General features: G+C 36.4%; 1 protein-coding gene across 1 annotated transcript in view; it reads left to right on the top strand.

Annotated features, from left to right (window-relative positions):
- The window catches only part of LOC107044110, a 39,620-nt gene that overhangs the window by 12,804 nt on the left and 12,667 nt on the right, over window positions 1-14,149 (top strand). The window contains exons 6-14 of the mRNA XM_015265859.1: window positions 4,871-5,073; window positions 5,650-5,891; window positions 5,951-6,034; window positions 8,502-8,627; window positions 8,692-8,832; window positions 8,903-9,026; window positions 10,742-10,934; window positions 11,074-11,317; window positions 12,523-13,014. Of these exons, the coding sequence (XP_015121345.1) occupies window positions 4,871-5,073; window positions 5,650-5,891; window positions 5,951-6,034; window positions 8,502-8,627; window positions 8,692-8,832; window positions 8,903-9,026; window positions 10,742-10,934; window positions 11,074-11,317; window positions 12,523-13,014 (1,849 nt within the window). The remainder of the gene's footprint in view (window positions 1-4,870; window positions 5,074-5,649; window positions 5,892-5,950; window positions 6,035-8,501; window positions 8,628-8,691; window positions 8,833-8,902; window positions 9,027-10,741; window positions 10,935-11,073; window positions 11,318-12,522; window positions 13,015-14,149) is intronic.

Genomic DNA, 14,149 nt, shown 5'->3' with positions numbered 1-14,149 from the left:
GACCTGATTCATTTGCCGATCTATAAAGATTAAAAAAGGTCACTTTTAGGTCGGAATCAGCCTCATACAAATGGAAAAACCGAAAAAAATCAAACTACCTTATTCTCTTATCGTCTTCCTGGACGTCGCGTGCAGCCTTATGGTAATTCAGTTGAGTTAAGAGTCCGCCCGTCGGTCAGCCTGGATCGCATCGAGGGGTCTCAAGCCTCATTCCACATTTGAGGCGACTGACCTAACCACCCCTACACAGTAAGTATCCTAGACGGTAAAACACGACATTATTCCTCAACCCCAAATGTTTTTCCCTGTATTTCACGCACCGTGATCCCTAACATAAAATAAATTTATCTGAGAAAGTCATGAATATGTGATTTTTTTATAATGAAAAGAGAAGCCAGTGGAATGGTGGGTTCTTTTGGGGTGGGCTGTAATTCTTACGAGGCGGTTCTACTCCTCCGCACAATAATCACGCAACTCGTAAGGCGGAGGAGGTCGAGCCATTAACGGCCTCCGAATTATCATGGCTGAGTCATCGCGCATATACATATATAGCCCTGTCTTACGCAGCTTGTTGCCACTAGGTTCATTGATTTTCGATCATGTTTCATGACCCTGTTGAACCTACTGGTATAAGTATTGAAAGACCCGAATACTCTTTCTGTACTGCATCAACAATTGATGTTTTTTTTTCATTCTGTAACTCTACAACTTGAAAAGAAAACTTTAACTGATAGTGAAGAGTTAATATTTCTTCATTCAAAAGCTCTGCTCAATTCCAACGTAAATTTTAAGTAGCTAGGACATTTTTTCATAACTAGGACATTTATTTTGTTAGGTAAAAAAATTCAGTCGTACTGTGTGTTAACAAAAATAGAAATGTAAATTCATAATTCATCGAGATGAATGATTACATTGTTCGAACCCGAATGCATACACAAATTCTAAATATTGAAACTAACCATCGAATATAAATGAATTTCCCATAAGACATTTCTTTCAAATCTTTCCTCAAGCGACTTCGATCAAATTTTTCAACAGTTGGAAATGAAATTCCCTCATTGATTGGTCAGCCTCTACATGATAACCAGAAGAAATCATTCAATGATAGAATATGAAATCTTCTTCCACCTTATGGTGCTGACAGAGGTCACTGACAGTATGTATGAGAAAAAAAACACGAAAAATACATTGTTACGATAATTAATTATCTATTTATTGATAATAATTATTCTTTCAATGGACGGAACCACATGATTATTCCGATACACAAATTTAAAGCAAGAAAACCGAACTGGATTATCAAATACATCAAAGAAACAAACAGCACGAGTAATCCATATACTTAACCTCCATTATGACCATCGTCATCATCATTATCAGTAAAAAACTAACTGAGATAGGCGAGATCCCCTGTAGCGTTGTTGATCTAAGGGTGGCTAACCACTACCCTCGATTCTACCCCTACCCCAACCTCCAACCCAATGCACGCCACCCTCCTCTCCACGTGACGACGCCCGGCGTTGAAGTCGAAGGGGTCACCAAGTCGACCACTGCGACAACCCCTTCACATGCCACGGCGAGTACCTCGTGGCCACGTGCGACGACCTATAGAGTCCTGGCACTCAAAAATGTCGCAACCAAAATGTGAAGCTGTTACCATTCCACAAAGCAAATTTACTTTCACCTAATTGAATTAGTCCTTTACTGAATGTGCATGCAGGTGCTCGGAGTGTCATTAATAGCAAGTGTTCATAATCACTTATGATTCTTTTTTTCATTCATGACGCAGTGCAGTGTTATCCGCAATTTGTTTTCATTATCGATCGGTCAAACATTTGGAATGACAAGGAAAAGTGTGAAAGAGAAGAGTAATTGATTTGTTAATGTCATCAAGAAGGTAAGAATTCATTTTATCCTTCCGCTTGAGGTAATGACTTTCCTCAAAATCTCTATTAAACATTGACATGAGTTTTGCACTGTTTGAAATCAGTAATATTAAAAAAATCCATTACCTCAATGAGTGAATCAAGTTTTGAACTATATTTGAGACAAATAATATTGATTTATGTTGATATCACCGGGACAAATGATTTGACTCGTTTCTTGGCTTAAATCTACTTTTCATCATATCAAATTGATGAAAAAGATCATCAGAGTAGTTTTCACTTTTGATTTACGATTTTTGCACATTCGTCCTTGATTCTATTGAACTTGAGTGAAGTAGTTTCGATTTTTTATGCAAAATGGACGATTCGTTTATTCGCGCTGTAAAGTTTATAGGGGCTTTACGGCGAGATAACAATACTTTATTTACGATTATCACAAGTGTCATAAAGAGGCCTGAAGCAACACACCCTGCGTATTATACTGCACTAACAAAGCAAATTCACAGATTAGTATAAACTATTTTGTAGTCTGAGAAACCATTCTTGAAGCTAGTCTCTTATTTTTATCAAAATTCATTTCAAGTTTATGCATGAGCTTGTAGCTGATCATCGCCCGACGGTTTTCTGCCAAGCATTTACATTTTATGCACATTACGACTGGTAATGACAGAAAAGAAGTCAATTTATGTTTCGATTTCCCGAGTAAGGGCAAAGAAAATTAAGGTGATTTATACAACATTAAATATGTGATGACATAATGCAGCGTCAAGTGATGAAATGACGACTAAGGAGATACAGCATATCGAGTATTATTGCTTGATGTTCTAGGTATTAAATTCAACTTTTATAATTTTACGACCTGGAAGAAATTTCCATGACCTGATTTCAATTGTTTTCTATGCATTCAAATAGGTCACAGGATTTTTAAAACGCGGTCATATTTGTCGGAAAAATAATTGCTCGTAGAAAATAGCTGTTTACTAATTTTGATCTGACCCGATTTTCGGTCACGCACCGGTCCTGATGCACGTGGATCAAATATATCTCTTGCCTCCTGTTGCATGAACGTTTCGAATATAAAAAATAGATACGCAGAATATGATAATTTCATCAGCCAACAGCGTTGATTTACAGTTGAATATGCAGTAATGTTAATTATCAGTGTGTCAAAAGGGCAATTTCTCACGACTGGTAAAAGATAAACCTCACATACTAAAGGCAACAAATGGTTAGATGATGAATAGTAGCGACCTCATTTCATGATTATAAAATCGATATTAAGGACTTTATCGGCTTGCAAAATCATTGGCGACACAAATTACCAGCTCTATTTCCCCTTTTTTTCTTTCAGGACACGGACGAGAAAAGCGGAAATAATTCCTGTTTCATCGTTGAGGTTTTTTTTCAATGCTTATGAAATAAAATGTATTTAATGATTGCCTTTAGCGCATAAAACTGTATACCTTAACAACAGCCATCAATAATTTACATGGCACGCACTATCGGACCAACATTTGTCCACACTGAACCTCATTTTATTCATTCTGAAGGGAAAAATACCTGGCCATTCGTAATGTTTGCTTGTTTGACGTGCGCACAGAACCATAAAACATTCTAGGGAGAACTGACCGAAATTCAGGTTACGGTGAGCAACCGTTTGAATAGAAAACCGCGCAAATTACATATAAGATAGCCAGGAATAGACTTAAAATGTAGCGATTTTTCAATCCTTCTTGGTTTGAGGTTGGCACGGTCTTGTATGTGGTAAAAGAATCATTTAAGGAGATGTATCCAAAAAATTGGCAGATTCAATAAGTTGATCGAAATTTTTTTGTCGAAAGGAGAGATTCAGAGGAATTTATGGAAGCACTGTTTTTAAACCATATTTCAGGAGCTATGAAAATAATTCTCTATCATTTTTCTTTGAGTTTAGTAATTTTTTAGATATTTTAGTTGACTTGTTTACTATTTTCATTATTATTTTACTGAAAATAATAATTATTATTTCAAATAATTGATTTTTCAGTTTCATAATTATTACATTTTATTATTATTATTATCATTTTTATTCTTATTTATATATACTACTGTATATCGCCACCGTCCTTCTAAGGGCAAATATTCATCATCATTTGCGGCTTCTTACGGGATAGACAGAACGCCGGTGCTGCCTTATGCTCCACGGGATATTGAGTCCGTAGTCGTGAATGAGAGGTGTAAGATTTACTGGAACTTCTCGTTTGCGACCATCAGGCCTATCGCTGCGACGAGGCCTGATGTTGTCTTAGCGATTAGGACTAGCTTGTATCGCTTAGCTTACTGGGTGATCTTCGAGGTAAAGTCGGAGCCCTCGAAGATCATTCAGCGATCTCTTTCACGAGTAAAAATGATAATAATGATAATAATAATAATAATAATAATAATAATAATAATAATACTGTCATTGGCTGAAATCGCAAACTGGACAGATAATCAATGGTAAATACTGTACCCCAGTGGCCTAGGATCTGAATGGCGAAGATAATTACAATAATACGAAAATTGTTGTGCCGATAGTTTTCGATAATCAATCATTTTCAATCAGAATAGTACCCGGGGACATTCTCCTACTCATCTTATTTTCTTGTCCTTCCTAATGTTAAACAAATAAATTCGCAAATCACTAAAAATAATATAATGGGTCTAGAGAAAAATGTTGAGAAATTTTCCTATGGAACTTTTCATAAAAAGGCTCTCCTGTTTTCCGATTTTGTACGTCCTTCGGCAATTTTCTAGCTCATTGACCATTGATATTGACCATTGATTTGCTGCTAATTGGTACTGGAATTACTCAGCGTAGTACCAATACATTGAAGAACAATTAGAGAAATGAAAAATTAATCAAAAGCCGTTTGCTCTATCACGCAATTGGAGGTATTGATCACCAAATGACGTAAATAATAAATCAGTGGAGAAATCGATTGAAATGCCGATTTTATTGGCAGAATGCCCTCAGAGGAATGGGTGAAGGTATGGATCTACCTGAACTTTGTGCTGGGGTTGACCAGGAGTTCACGGCCAAGGTTCGACACTTCAACGGATATGGGAATGGTTCTGGTACCTGCCGATGCAGAAATCGAATCGGTGATTTTTCGATTACGAGCCACGGATCAAGATGCAGATTTCCCACTAGTTTTCGATATTACAGGTATCCAATATCGTAATCGTTTCTCGAAATCATTCATTGAACGGGACATTCGGGTTCCGCTAAAGGCTCTCACATTTTTGAAATGGAGAATAAATTAATGAAAAATATCAAGTATTCTTCATTGTCAAAAATTTTCATGTGAAAAACTTGACTTTGCGATTTCATAGTAATTGCTGGCCATTCATTATTCATTGAAAATAATTTGAGGCTTTGAATTGTTGTAGTTCTTTCAATATAGAAAATGAATATGATTTGAACTGGCAGTCGTATTTTAACCCTCTGACTCGCAATGTTATCCCCACTACCTATGGGGGCCGAACGTTCGACGTGGAAGTGGCTGAATAGTGAGCGCGCGAACAATCACGTTTTTCTTCGTCTTTGCTAAAAATTCATTTGCATTTATTTCACATTTTAATAATGAATTGAAATACTTATTCATGCAGAAAGTGTTTTCAACTATAAAACAGTGAAATATCTGAACATATTCTCCTCCAATTTCCAATTTTTCCAATTTTTAATACTATTCAATTGAAAATCATGAATTCTCCGAGGTTCCGAATTGTGGTCATTTTTCAGCTACTGTTAGCCCCGTAGTAAGAATAGAAAATCTGCCGTGTACCTTATACAACAAGATCTGTCAAGCCAATGTCATCCTGACGAAACGACTAACGGCAGGGCGACTTCACGATTTTGCCGTGCGCGTGAGGGACGCAAAGGGCGACTCAAATTCCATGCAGGCTACCATTTCCGTCACAAATGCAACCACCCAGCGTGACAAGATATTTCCACATATACCTGCCATCATCATGGTCCCTGAGGTGAATTACTTCCCCGTTGCCTATTTCATTCTAAATTTGATGATACCGTTCTTCCTCAGGATGCGAAACCAGGAAAAGAGCTCGATTATATTCTTGTCAGGGCTAATCAGTGGAGCGGAAAACCTGTATATATTGAATTATGGGTAAGTAAGGAACATGACACAAATTGTTATTCTGCAAAGGAAGTGGTATTAATCAAGTTGTGGTTGAGATGAAATAGAATTCTCTAAATCAGTAATGAAATGTTGGAAGTATATCGGCAAATTATCCTGCAAATATGCGATATGCAGTTTTTACGAGAAATTTATTTTTAAATTGTTTTTCGCAAATATCCTAAAAAGCAGTAGACCAATTTCGATTTTTTTTTCTTACAACATATTCGACGCGATCCATCTAGGTTTTTGGAAGAGAGTTGGGTTGAAGGCCTTGAAGTGTCATTTCAGTTATTGATTAACCGAAATTACAATTCAATTGCCTTCAACAGGTGCGGTGTTGCTGGGGCAACAACTTTTCAAAAGAGGGAATCGTGCTGCGTATTTGTTCTTTTTCTCCCTATTAACCAACTTCATGTTCGATGGTCTTTTTATCTTTATTCTCTTCTTTTTATTTGTATTCCGCGGATGCGTCCTGATATTTTTTATATACACGAGAACGATCGCGCGCTTGAAGCGTCCAACAAGACAAATCGTAACACGACAAGCGAAAGCCGACCGAAGTCGAACACGTGCGGGCGGATCCGAATGTTCGACCAATGAAATTCGAGGAATGAGCGTTACGCTACAGCTTACGGCGTATGTTCTTTTTAGAATAGGATTCATTTATTTATCTCGCCCCAATTTTTATAATAAATATTCTATAAATAGATAAATGGATTATTTTGTTATGCCAATATGTTAGTAACATGAAATTCCAAGAAATTATGATAAAAAATTCGATAACCGAAGAAAAACACGGTAATTGACGTAATAGACGATTTTTCACAAAATGTTCCCTCTCATGAACTACTGAACAAATTAATCTCAAATTCTTTCGAGTTATGTAGCTAAATAGTATCGATCACTACTCAAAATTTGAGATCGTTAAATAAAGTTCTAACTACATTATAGCCACACGAGTAAGCTGATCACCTAAAAATAAAAAAATAGCAATATCTCGAGAATTTTCAATGTAACCGTACTCATATTTTAATTTGCTCAGATAGCCACCATTATAGCGAATATTTTGAAAAAAAATTGAATTCGGCTGAGTGGTTTTTGAGATGTTGAAGAAAAAAATTTCACATACAAAGTTGAATATCGCCGTAACTACTTGTTCGATTTCGTAAAACAAAATGAAAATGAAATTCAATTCTCCATAGCGGGGTGATTGAACTTCTATACAGTAAGATAGGTATCATCGTGACAAACAGTTTGAAAAAAAAAATGAAATTGGTCAAGCCGTTCCTGAGATATTTGCGAAAAACGATTTTTGAGTAATCGCTATATCTCAGGAACTACTCAACGGATCAGGCTGAAATTTAGCACGGATTTGTATCTCATTGGTGCGAACTATGAGCCAAAATTTCAACTTTTTTGTAATTACGGTTTTGGAGTTATTGACACATTTCTGGACAACGCACACACATACTTGCAAACATCGTCTAAAAATATCATACCTCGATGTTTCAGACCACTCTGAGTCATATCCAAGCAAAATCAGAGAATCGAAAAAAATTGCGTTTTCAAAGTTTCCATTCGGAAGCAAGAAAAGAACAAATTGTCTTGAATTTTCGAGAAATCCAGCAAATTCTCGGAAATTCAAACCATTTTTATATTCTTATTTTAGAAAATGTGAGGATTTGCTCGGACATCTTAGAAAACTGACGAATGGTCTTCAATTTTTCGGATGTTTTCTGAAGTTTTTCATAAGTTATAGAAATTTCCAGAATTCAATAAGTGATTTTTTTCAAACGAACATTTATAATTTTTTAGAATTTTCTACTTTCCACCACCTTAGAGGTTAATTTTGGAAAAAAGAGATGTATTCATAACTTTGAATTAGAGAATCTGAATGCGTATAGCCCCGTCTTCAACTGCCTTCAACGGCTTTCAATTTCCTATAGAAAAAATTTGCACTTTCGTCAACCCTTAGAGAATGCTATATCAAAAATTGTCCGTCCATGGGTGCTCACATTACGAAAAGAATCTGCCTTCGAAGCTCCATATTTGTAAAAGTAGTCGATTGGCTTATTTATAAGTCAGCCGCAAAAAGGCTTCTTCCTTTATGTAAAAGGTTTTATGGGCTACAGAGAAAATACTACGACATTTTTATAATCTGCTGGGTTGAGGAAGGTTTGGAGAAATTTGAAAACGAAACTGTAGGAAACTTTTATACTCATCCTTTCTGTTATGTACCTCGAAATATGAATAATTTGTCAACTCCACAGTTGGGGAAGAATGAAACATTAAGCATCATTTGTTATTTAAAAGTGTGTTTTCTGAATGTTTTATTAACTCAAACTTTCCAGCGTTTCTTCCTTTGGCTTTGGGCATATTACTCATTGGAAGAATCTACTTTGAAAATTTTGTGTTCATATAATAAGGAATTAATCTCAGTTTTCCTTTGATTTAGCAACCAAAAGAATTATTCACGATAAGACAGCGGCAAACTCCAACTCAAACGCGAGGAGTCATCACCCTTATCGGCGAATTGGACTTTGAGACGCAATCGATGTACACACTGACCCTCTACGCGACGGTATGCCTGAAAACATAATTTTAAATTGCAGGATGAAAATTGAATTTACTACTTCATGCCACAGGATCCTTACACAGAGCCAAAGAAAGACACCAGAAACATCGCTGGTTTACATCTTGTCGTGATAGTACAGGACGTTCAAGACGTTCCCCCCATTTTCACACACGCTCCACCCCTAACCAAGCTTAACAATACCATTCAACCTGTAAGTAGCACAAGCATCATTAGTCCATATTTGTAGAATAACAATAGTTGTTAAAAATATATTGCCGTAGGGTGACCTAATCCTGAGGGTTCACGCAGAGGATGGTGATAAAGGGGTCCCAAGAGAAGTGACATATGGACTGGTCTCTGAGGGGAACCCATTCACACCTTTTTTCAATATCTCAGAGTCTACTGGTTCGTAAGAGTGACGTCATAAAATTTGAAATTCTATCGCAACTGCATATATAGAATAATCAGTATTCAAGACATCAATAGAAACATACAGAGAAAAATAATGACGTAATGCAATCGAAATAAAAGCAGTGAAAAATTGCTTCTGTCTTCATATGGCATAGTTATTTTTTCTAATAAAAAATAAATTAGCAGTATGTTTCTGAATAGTTATTTGGCACATCATTTTCTTCTATCGTATATAATTCATTAATTCAACGAGATTTCTTCTTCAACTAGTTGTATTTAGATATGTGGATTAACCATAATTTTATGGTTCGGTTAAGTAAGACGTATATGACCGGTTTCTGACCGTTTTTTAACTCTAATAGAAATTTGTATGCAAAATGACTATCACAGTTTAGCTGCGTCAGATACGAGCCAAAATAACAAAAAATCGTCTATATATTTATTTGAGTCATTCTTTACGAATTCAATCGGATAACTTTTTAATAGAACTAGCGAACTAGCGCAACTAGCGAACTGTGTTTGAAAAACATAACATAATAGTCATAAAACGGAAATAAAATAGGACTAGTCCCATATTTTCATGATTTGCCAGGATTCATACTGTAACATCCAATTTTATAAATCAAGTCACCCTCAAGATGAGTTATTGCAAACATCTTCCATTTCCTGTATAACAATATTAGGGACTATAAACATCGTCATCTAGCAACCGTGGTAACAGTATTCATATTGCACTCATTAAAATTTATTTCGAATTTTAAAAAATGTTTCTCAATATTGGTTATTTATCTGGAAATGAGAGAAACTAAATTATACCCTACAAGTTCTCCGTTATGGCAAGAATTATTTCCGCTCCCTCATATGTAATTTTGCGAATCAATATTTAGAATCACTTTGTCTGCTCGATATTTCTTCTCTTATTATTGGCGGAGAAATTGAAGTTGACACTCAGATTAGTTTTAGTAAGATATCTGAGAATCTAAATGATGAATTTATATTTCCAGGATTCATCTGGTTTTCCCTTTGATCGCCCTCAAAGGTTCTGCTGAAAATACATCTATGTCCCTTGGAATCGCCAAGGTTCCTAGATGATATTTACAGCCCTTAATCTGGTAACATTTGCTGTCCCTCGAAAAGATATAAAAATTCTCAAGAAATTCAAAATACTAATTCTTCTCCAAATATTTGAATTCATTAAATTAAATATTTGAATTTACTAAACTATTCATTCTTATAATTCTCCTTGAGTGATGCCCATATCATTACGATCTAAATGACCTTCACCTATTCTCAGAACCATCGGATATCCATGTTTTTTTTTGTGTAATCTTGAAGATCAGCAATCAGTAGAGCTCGCATTGATTCATGAAAAAGTGAATTGTGTGAGAGCGGTAAACGGTCATTATACCATTGAAAAAAAAAGTGCAGTGTTCAAGTTATCGATCGAATGGTCAAGTCCCCGAGGAACTAGCGCTAGCCGCGATCTTTATCTCATGTTTCTAAGACGCATGCAATATCCCGACTGCAACCCCCTTCAAGAATAATATGGAAACTAAGTGAATTTTAGGTAACATATACGGGATTATTTATGTTGATGAAGCGGTGAATCAAATTATTGCCATTACCGAAGAATAATGAATTGTTGGTTATACGTTTGTTGCGGAATTTTCCCCTGCAAATGTAAGGTATAATATATACTTTTCCGACAGGTGAAATTATTCTTGCGAGACCGTTAGAGGAGTTAACGCAGATAACTCATGTTGGGGCGCCAGTTGTGCTGAGTGTAGTTGCTGAGGAAATTAGACGATCGCCGAATGAACCACCGGCGCAAGCTACGGTTGTGGAAGTTGGATTACTGCTTGGAGAACCTGCGAATAGTCCGCCATATTTTGAAAATGACAAGTGGGTATTATTAGCTAACAACAAGTAATTGCAAATAGTCGTTTACCTCCTTTTGAACTAGCAGTAGTTGAGTGAATTTTCTCGCTTGAACATAATTATTTTACTGACCGGGACTAAGATCCATTTAATTTAAATTCAGTTACGTTGCCTGGATGGACGAAAATCCCGAACCTGGCTCTCTAGTTATCTTCAACGAGCCATACTCAACGCGAGTTAAAGACGAAGACATTGGAAAAGCTGGTGTTTTCGCCCTCAAGCTGGAAAATAACAACGGTACATTTGAAATTAGTCCAACCGTGGCGGAGAAATCTGCCAGTTTTATTCTCAGCGTGCGAGATAATACATTAATCGATTATGAAGTTCACAAGAGTCTTCGGTTCAAGGTGAAATCATCAAAGTTCTTCATAAGTCGTTTAGGAAGTGATAAAAGCAAGGAAATCCCAATGCGAATGTTAAGAGACCGTCTTTTTCCAATACATGCAATTCTAATTGTTAATCTGGCATTGCTTTATCTCTGTTTATCACTTCATCGCTACACTGAAATAAAAGATGACCTAATATCACAAAACTAATCTTTTCAAACAAATACATCATCTCCTGAAAACGAATGGTTCGGGACCAGAATTCCGTTGGATGAAACGGACCATATGCGAATTCTGTAAAGTGTTTGTCACTCGAGCACTACTTGGTGCGATATTAAGAGATCCCGGGTCCGATTCCCGGCTGGGGATTTTTCCTCACAATAATTCTAATTTTCTTTGATTGTTTTAAAACAATTCCTTTAGAACCTTTCAAAAATTAAAGATAAAGTGAGAGATTCTTGGCCCAAGAAATTGTTTTTTTTTTTTCATGTCTAGAGGTGAGACAATGGCTTAAAACACTAAAGTCGTCAATCCGGTAAATCATAAAAGATGAGGTTTTGTATTATAATAAATGCATGGTGAAGTCATGCACAATAAGATCTCTAGACATTCCTAAAATATGACCATTTGACCATCCGTTGCTTTCAATTGCAATGACTTCAAACGAAATAAATGACCTCATCTCCTTATTTCAAACCTTTCTTATCGTTTCGAGAATATTGTTTTTTCCAGAAAGAAATTAATTTTTGTGATACTTGCCTGAAAAGTGCACTTTTAGAAACGGTTCAATGCGAGCGTACGGAAAGTAAATTCTCGTGCGTAGAGCTTGGCTTAAAGGAGAGTCTACAATAAACGCACATCATTCGTTTGCGTCACGCTGCAAAGGTAATTAATATATCTATATTTATTGCAACGTGACGTAAACGGAGGACGTACGTAGACTGTAGTACCGTGTCAAACATTGAACTCGGCAGGTAGCACAAAAAATAGGATTTGTCACACGTGTGTGCGAAAAAGTGGAATTTCACTCACTAGTAACACAATATATTATTTTCATTCAGTATCGTACTGCTTTATGCCGCACCGACTTCTTGTTTGCAACCTCTCGTTAATTGATAGAATATTTATGCTATTTTCATAGCTCTACGATTTACTTTTGTAATATTCGGTCGTTTTTCTCTCAGTCTAAATTGTTTGAATGGGTTTGTGACCTTACATTTTTTCAGATAGTTGCTCAAGAAGTAGGCCCTGCAACAAACCTCTCTGCCTCAGTGCCAGTTATGATATTCCTTCGTGACCTGAATGATAATCCCCCGACGTTTCAGGAGGCAACGTATAAAGTGACATTATCAGAAAATGTCACTGCAGGAACACGCGTTGTGCAGGTTCACGCAACGGACAAGGATACTGGGTCGTTCGGGAGGATCCAGTACACTCGAATTATAGGCCCTGGGAGTGAAGCATTTGTCATAAATCCTGATACGGGTGTTATTTCTGTGGCGACGAGTGCCAATCGAATTCTTGATCGAGAAAGTACACTACAGCTTCAGTTGACTGTGGAAGCTCGTGATGAGGATGGAAAGGGTCTCAGGGGCTCTGTTCCTCTCGCCATCAATCTGCTCGATGTCAATGATAATGCACCAATTTTTGAAAAGGATAGCTACGATTTTTTTGTCAATGGGGACTTGACTAACTTCACTGTTCCTGCAATTATAAAAGTACAATTTTAAATTATGAGTTTACTTTGTTTAAATATTAGTATTACTTTCAGTTTAAAGTATTACTTTCAGTTTAAATTATCAGTTTACTTTATTAGGGTCTTCAGTAATTTTCTTTTTGAATGAATGTCACAGCAATCGATAAAATCAATCTCCATGGGATTATTGACCACCGTGATCGCGGAAGTTGTCTGCATGTCTCACACAATATGGCTATCGAAAACTGTCAAATTGCCCAAAATAAAAACTTATTCTCCTCACAATTCCTGACATCGGGGAGTACCCGATTCGATTTCACACGGGGCCGACAAGAAAAACAAATTTTTGGACGCAAGTTTCATCTCATTTATTCCATTAATTAGTCCGTGGAAATGGCTCAAAGTTTTACCCGCTTTTGTATATCTATATGTATAGGGTGACGTCAGCACCCTGTTTGCAAATTGTGATTAAATATAGAATAGAAAATCGGTAATTCAATGGCATCAGAATTGTGAAATTACGATAACAGAGTTTTGAATAGTGAGCGTTAGAGTTTTTCAATGATTTACCCAATAACATCATGGTAGACTCCCGCCATGCCGCCATGATGGAAAATGGCGGTGGTACGACAATATGGCGATATTTACTACAATGATTTTAGCGACATTATGCGGAATAGTTGGAGCATCATTATGAGCAATAGTTTGAGCAATGTTCATTGCAGCGATGAATCAACAATTTTATCAACATGGAGAGCGATATTAACCATCATATCAAATCCCATTGACAACTGCGCCATCGTTCCCAATCATGGCGGTAGTTAATCGCAATGTAATTGGCTGGAGTATTTAAAAATTCCAATGTTCACCATTTGAAAGTCTATTATCGGAGTTTAGTCATTTTTGTACCATTGAATTTCCAATTTTCTATTCTATATCTGTCTGAAATTTGCAAACAAGGTACTGACGTCATCCTGTATATATTCGTGGTGCCTTAACATAATTAGGTAACGGGAAATATTTTAATGATTGCAAGGAGATTGTCCCGTTAACAAACTTGTATTTTCCCCAACTTATAGATAATGGTATAGCTTACACTTGCTTGTCAAAAGTTTTCAGTCAACGCGATTCCCAAACTAATTCTAGGCTTAAATTTT

This window comes from Diachasma alloeum, unplaced genomic scaffold (assembly GCF_001412515.2).
Source record: "Diachasma alloeum isolate Michigan unplaced genomic scaffold, Dall2.0 Dall_scaffold_00681, whole genome shotgun sequence".
In the NCBI taxonomy this organism is placed as follows: Eukaryota; Metazoa; Arthropoda; class Insecta; order Hymenoptera; family Braconidae; genus Diachasma; species Diachasma alloeum.
This window is presented reverse-complemented; position numbering and strand designations above follow the sequence as displayed.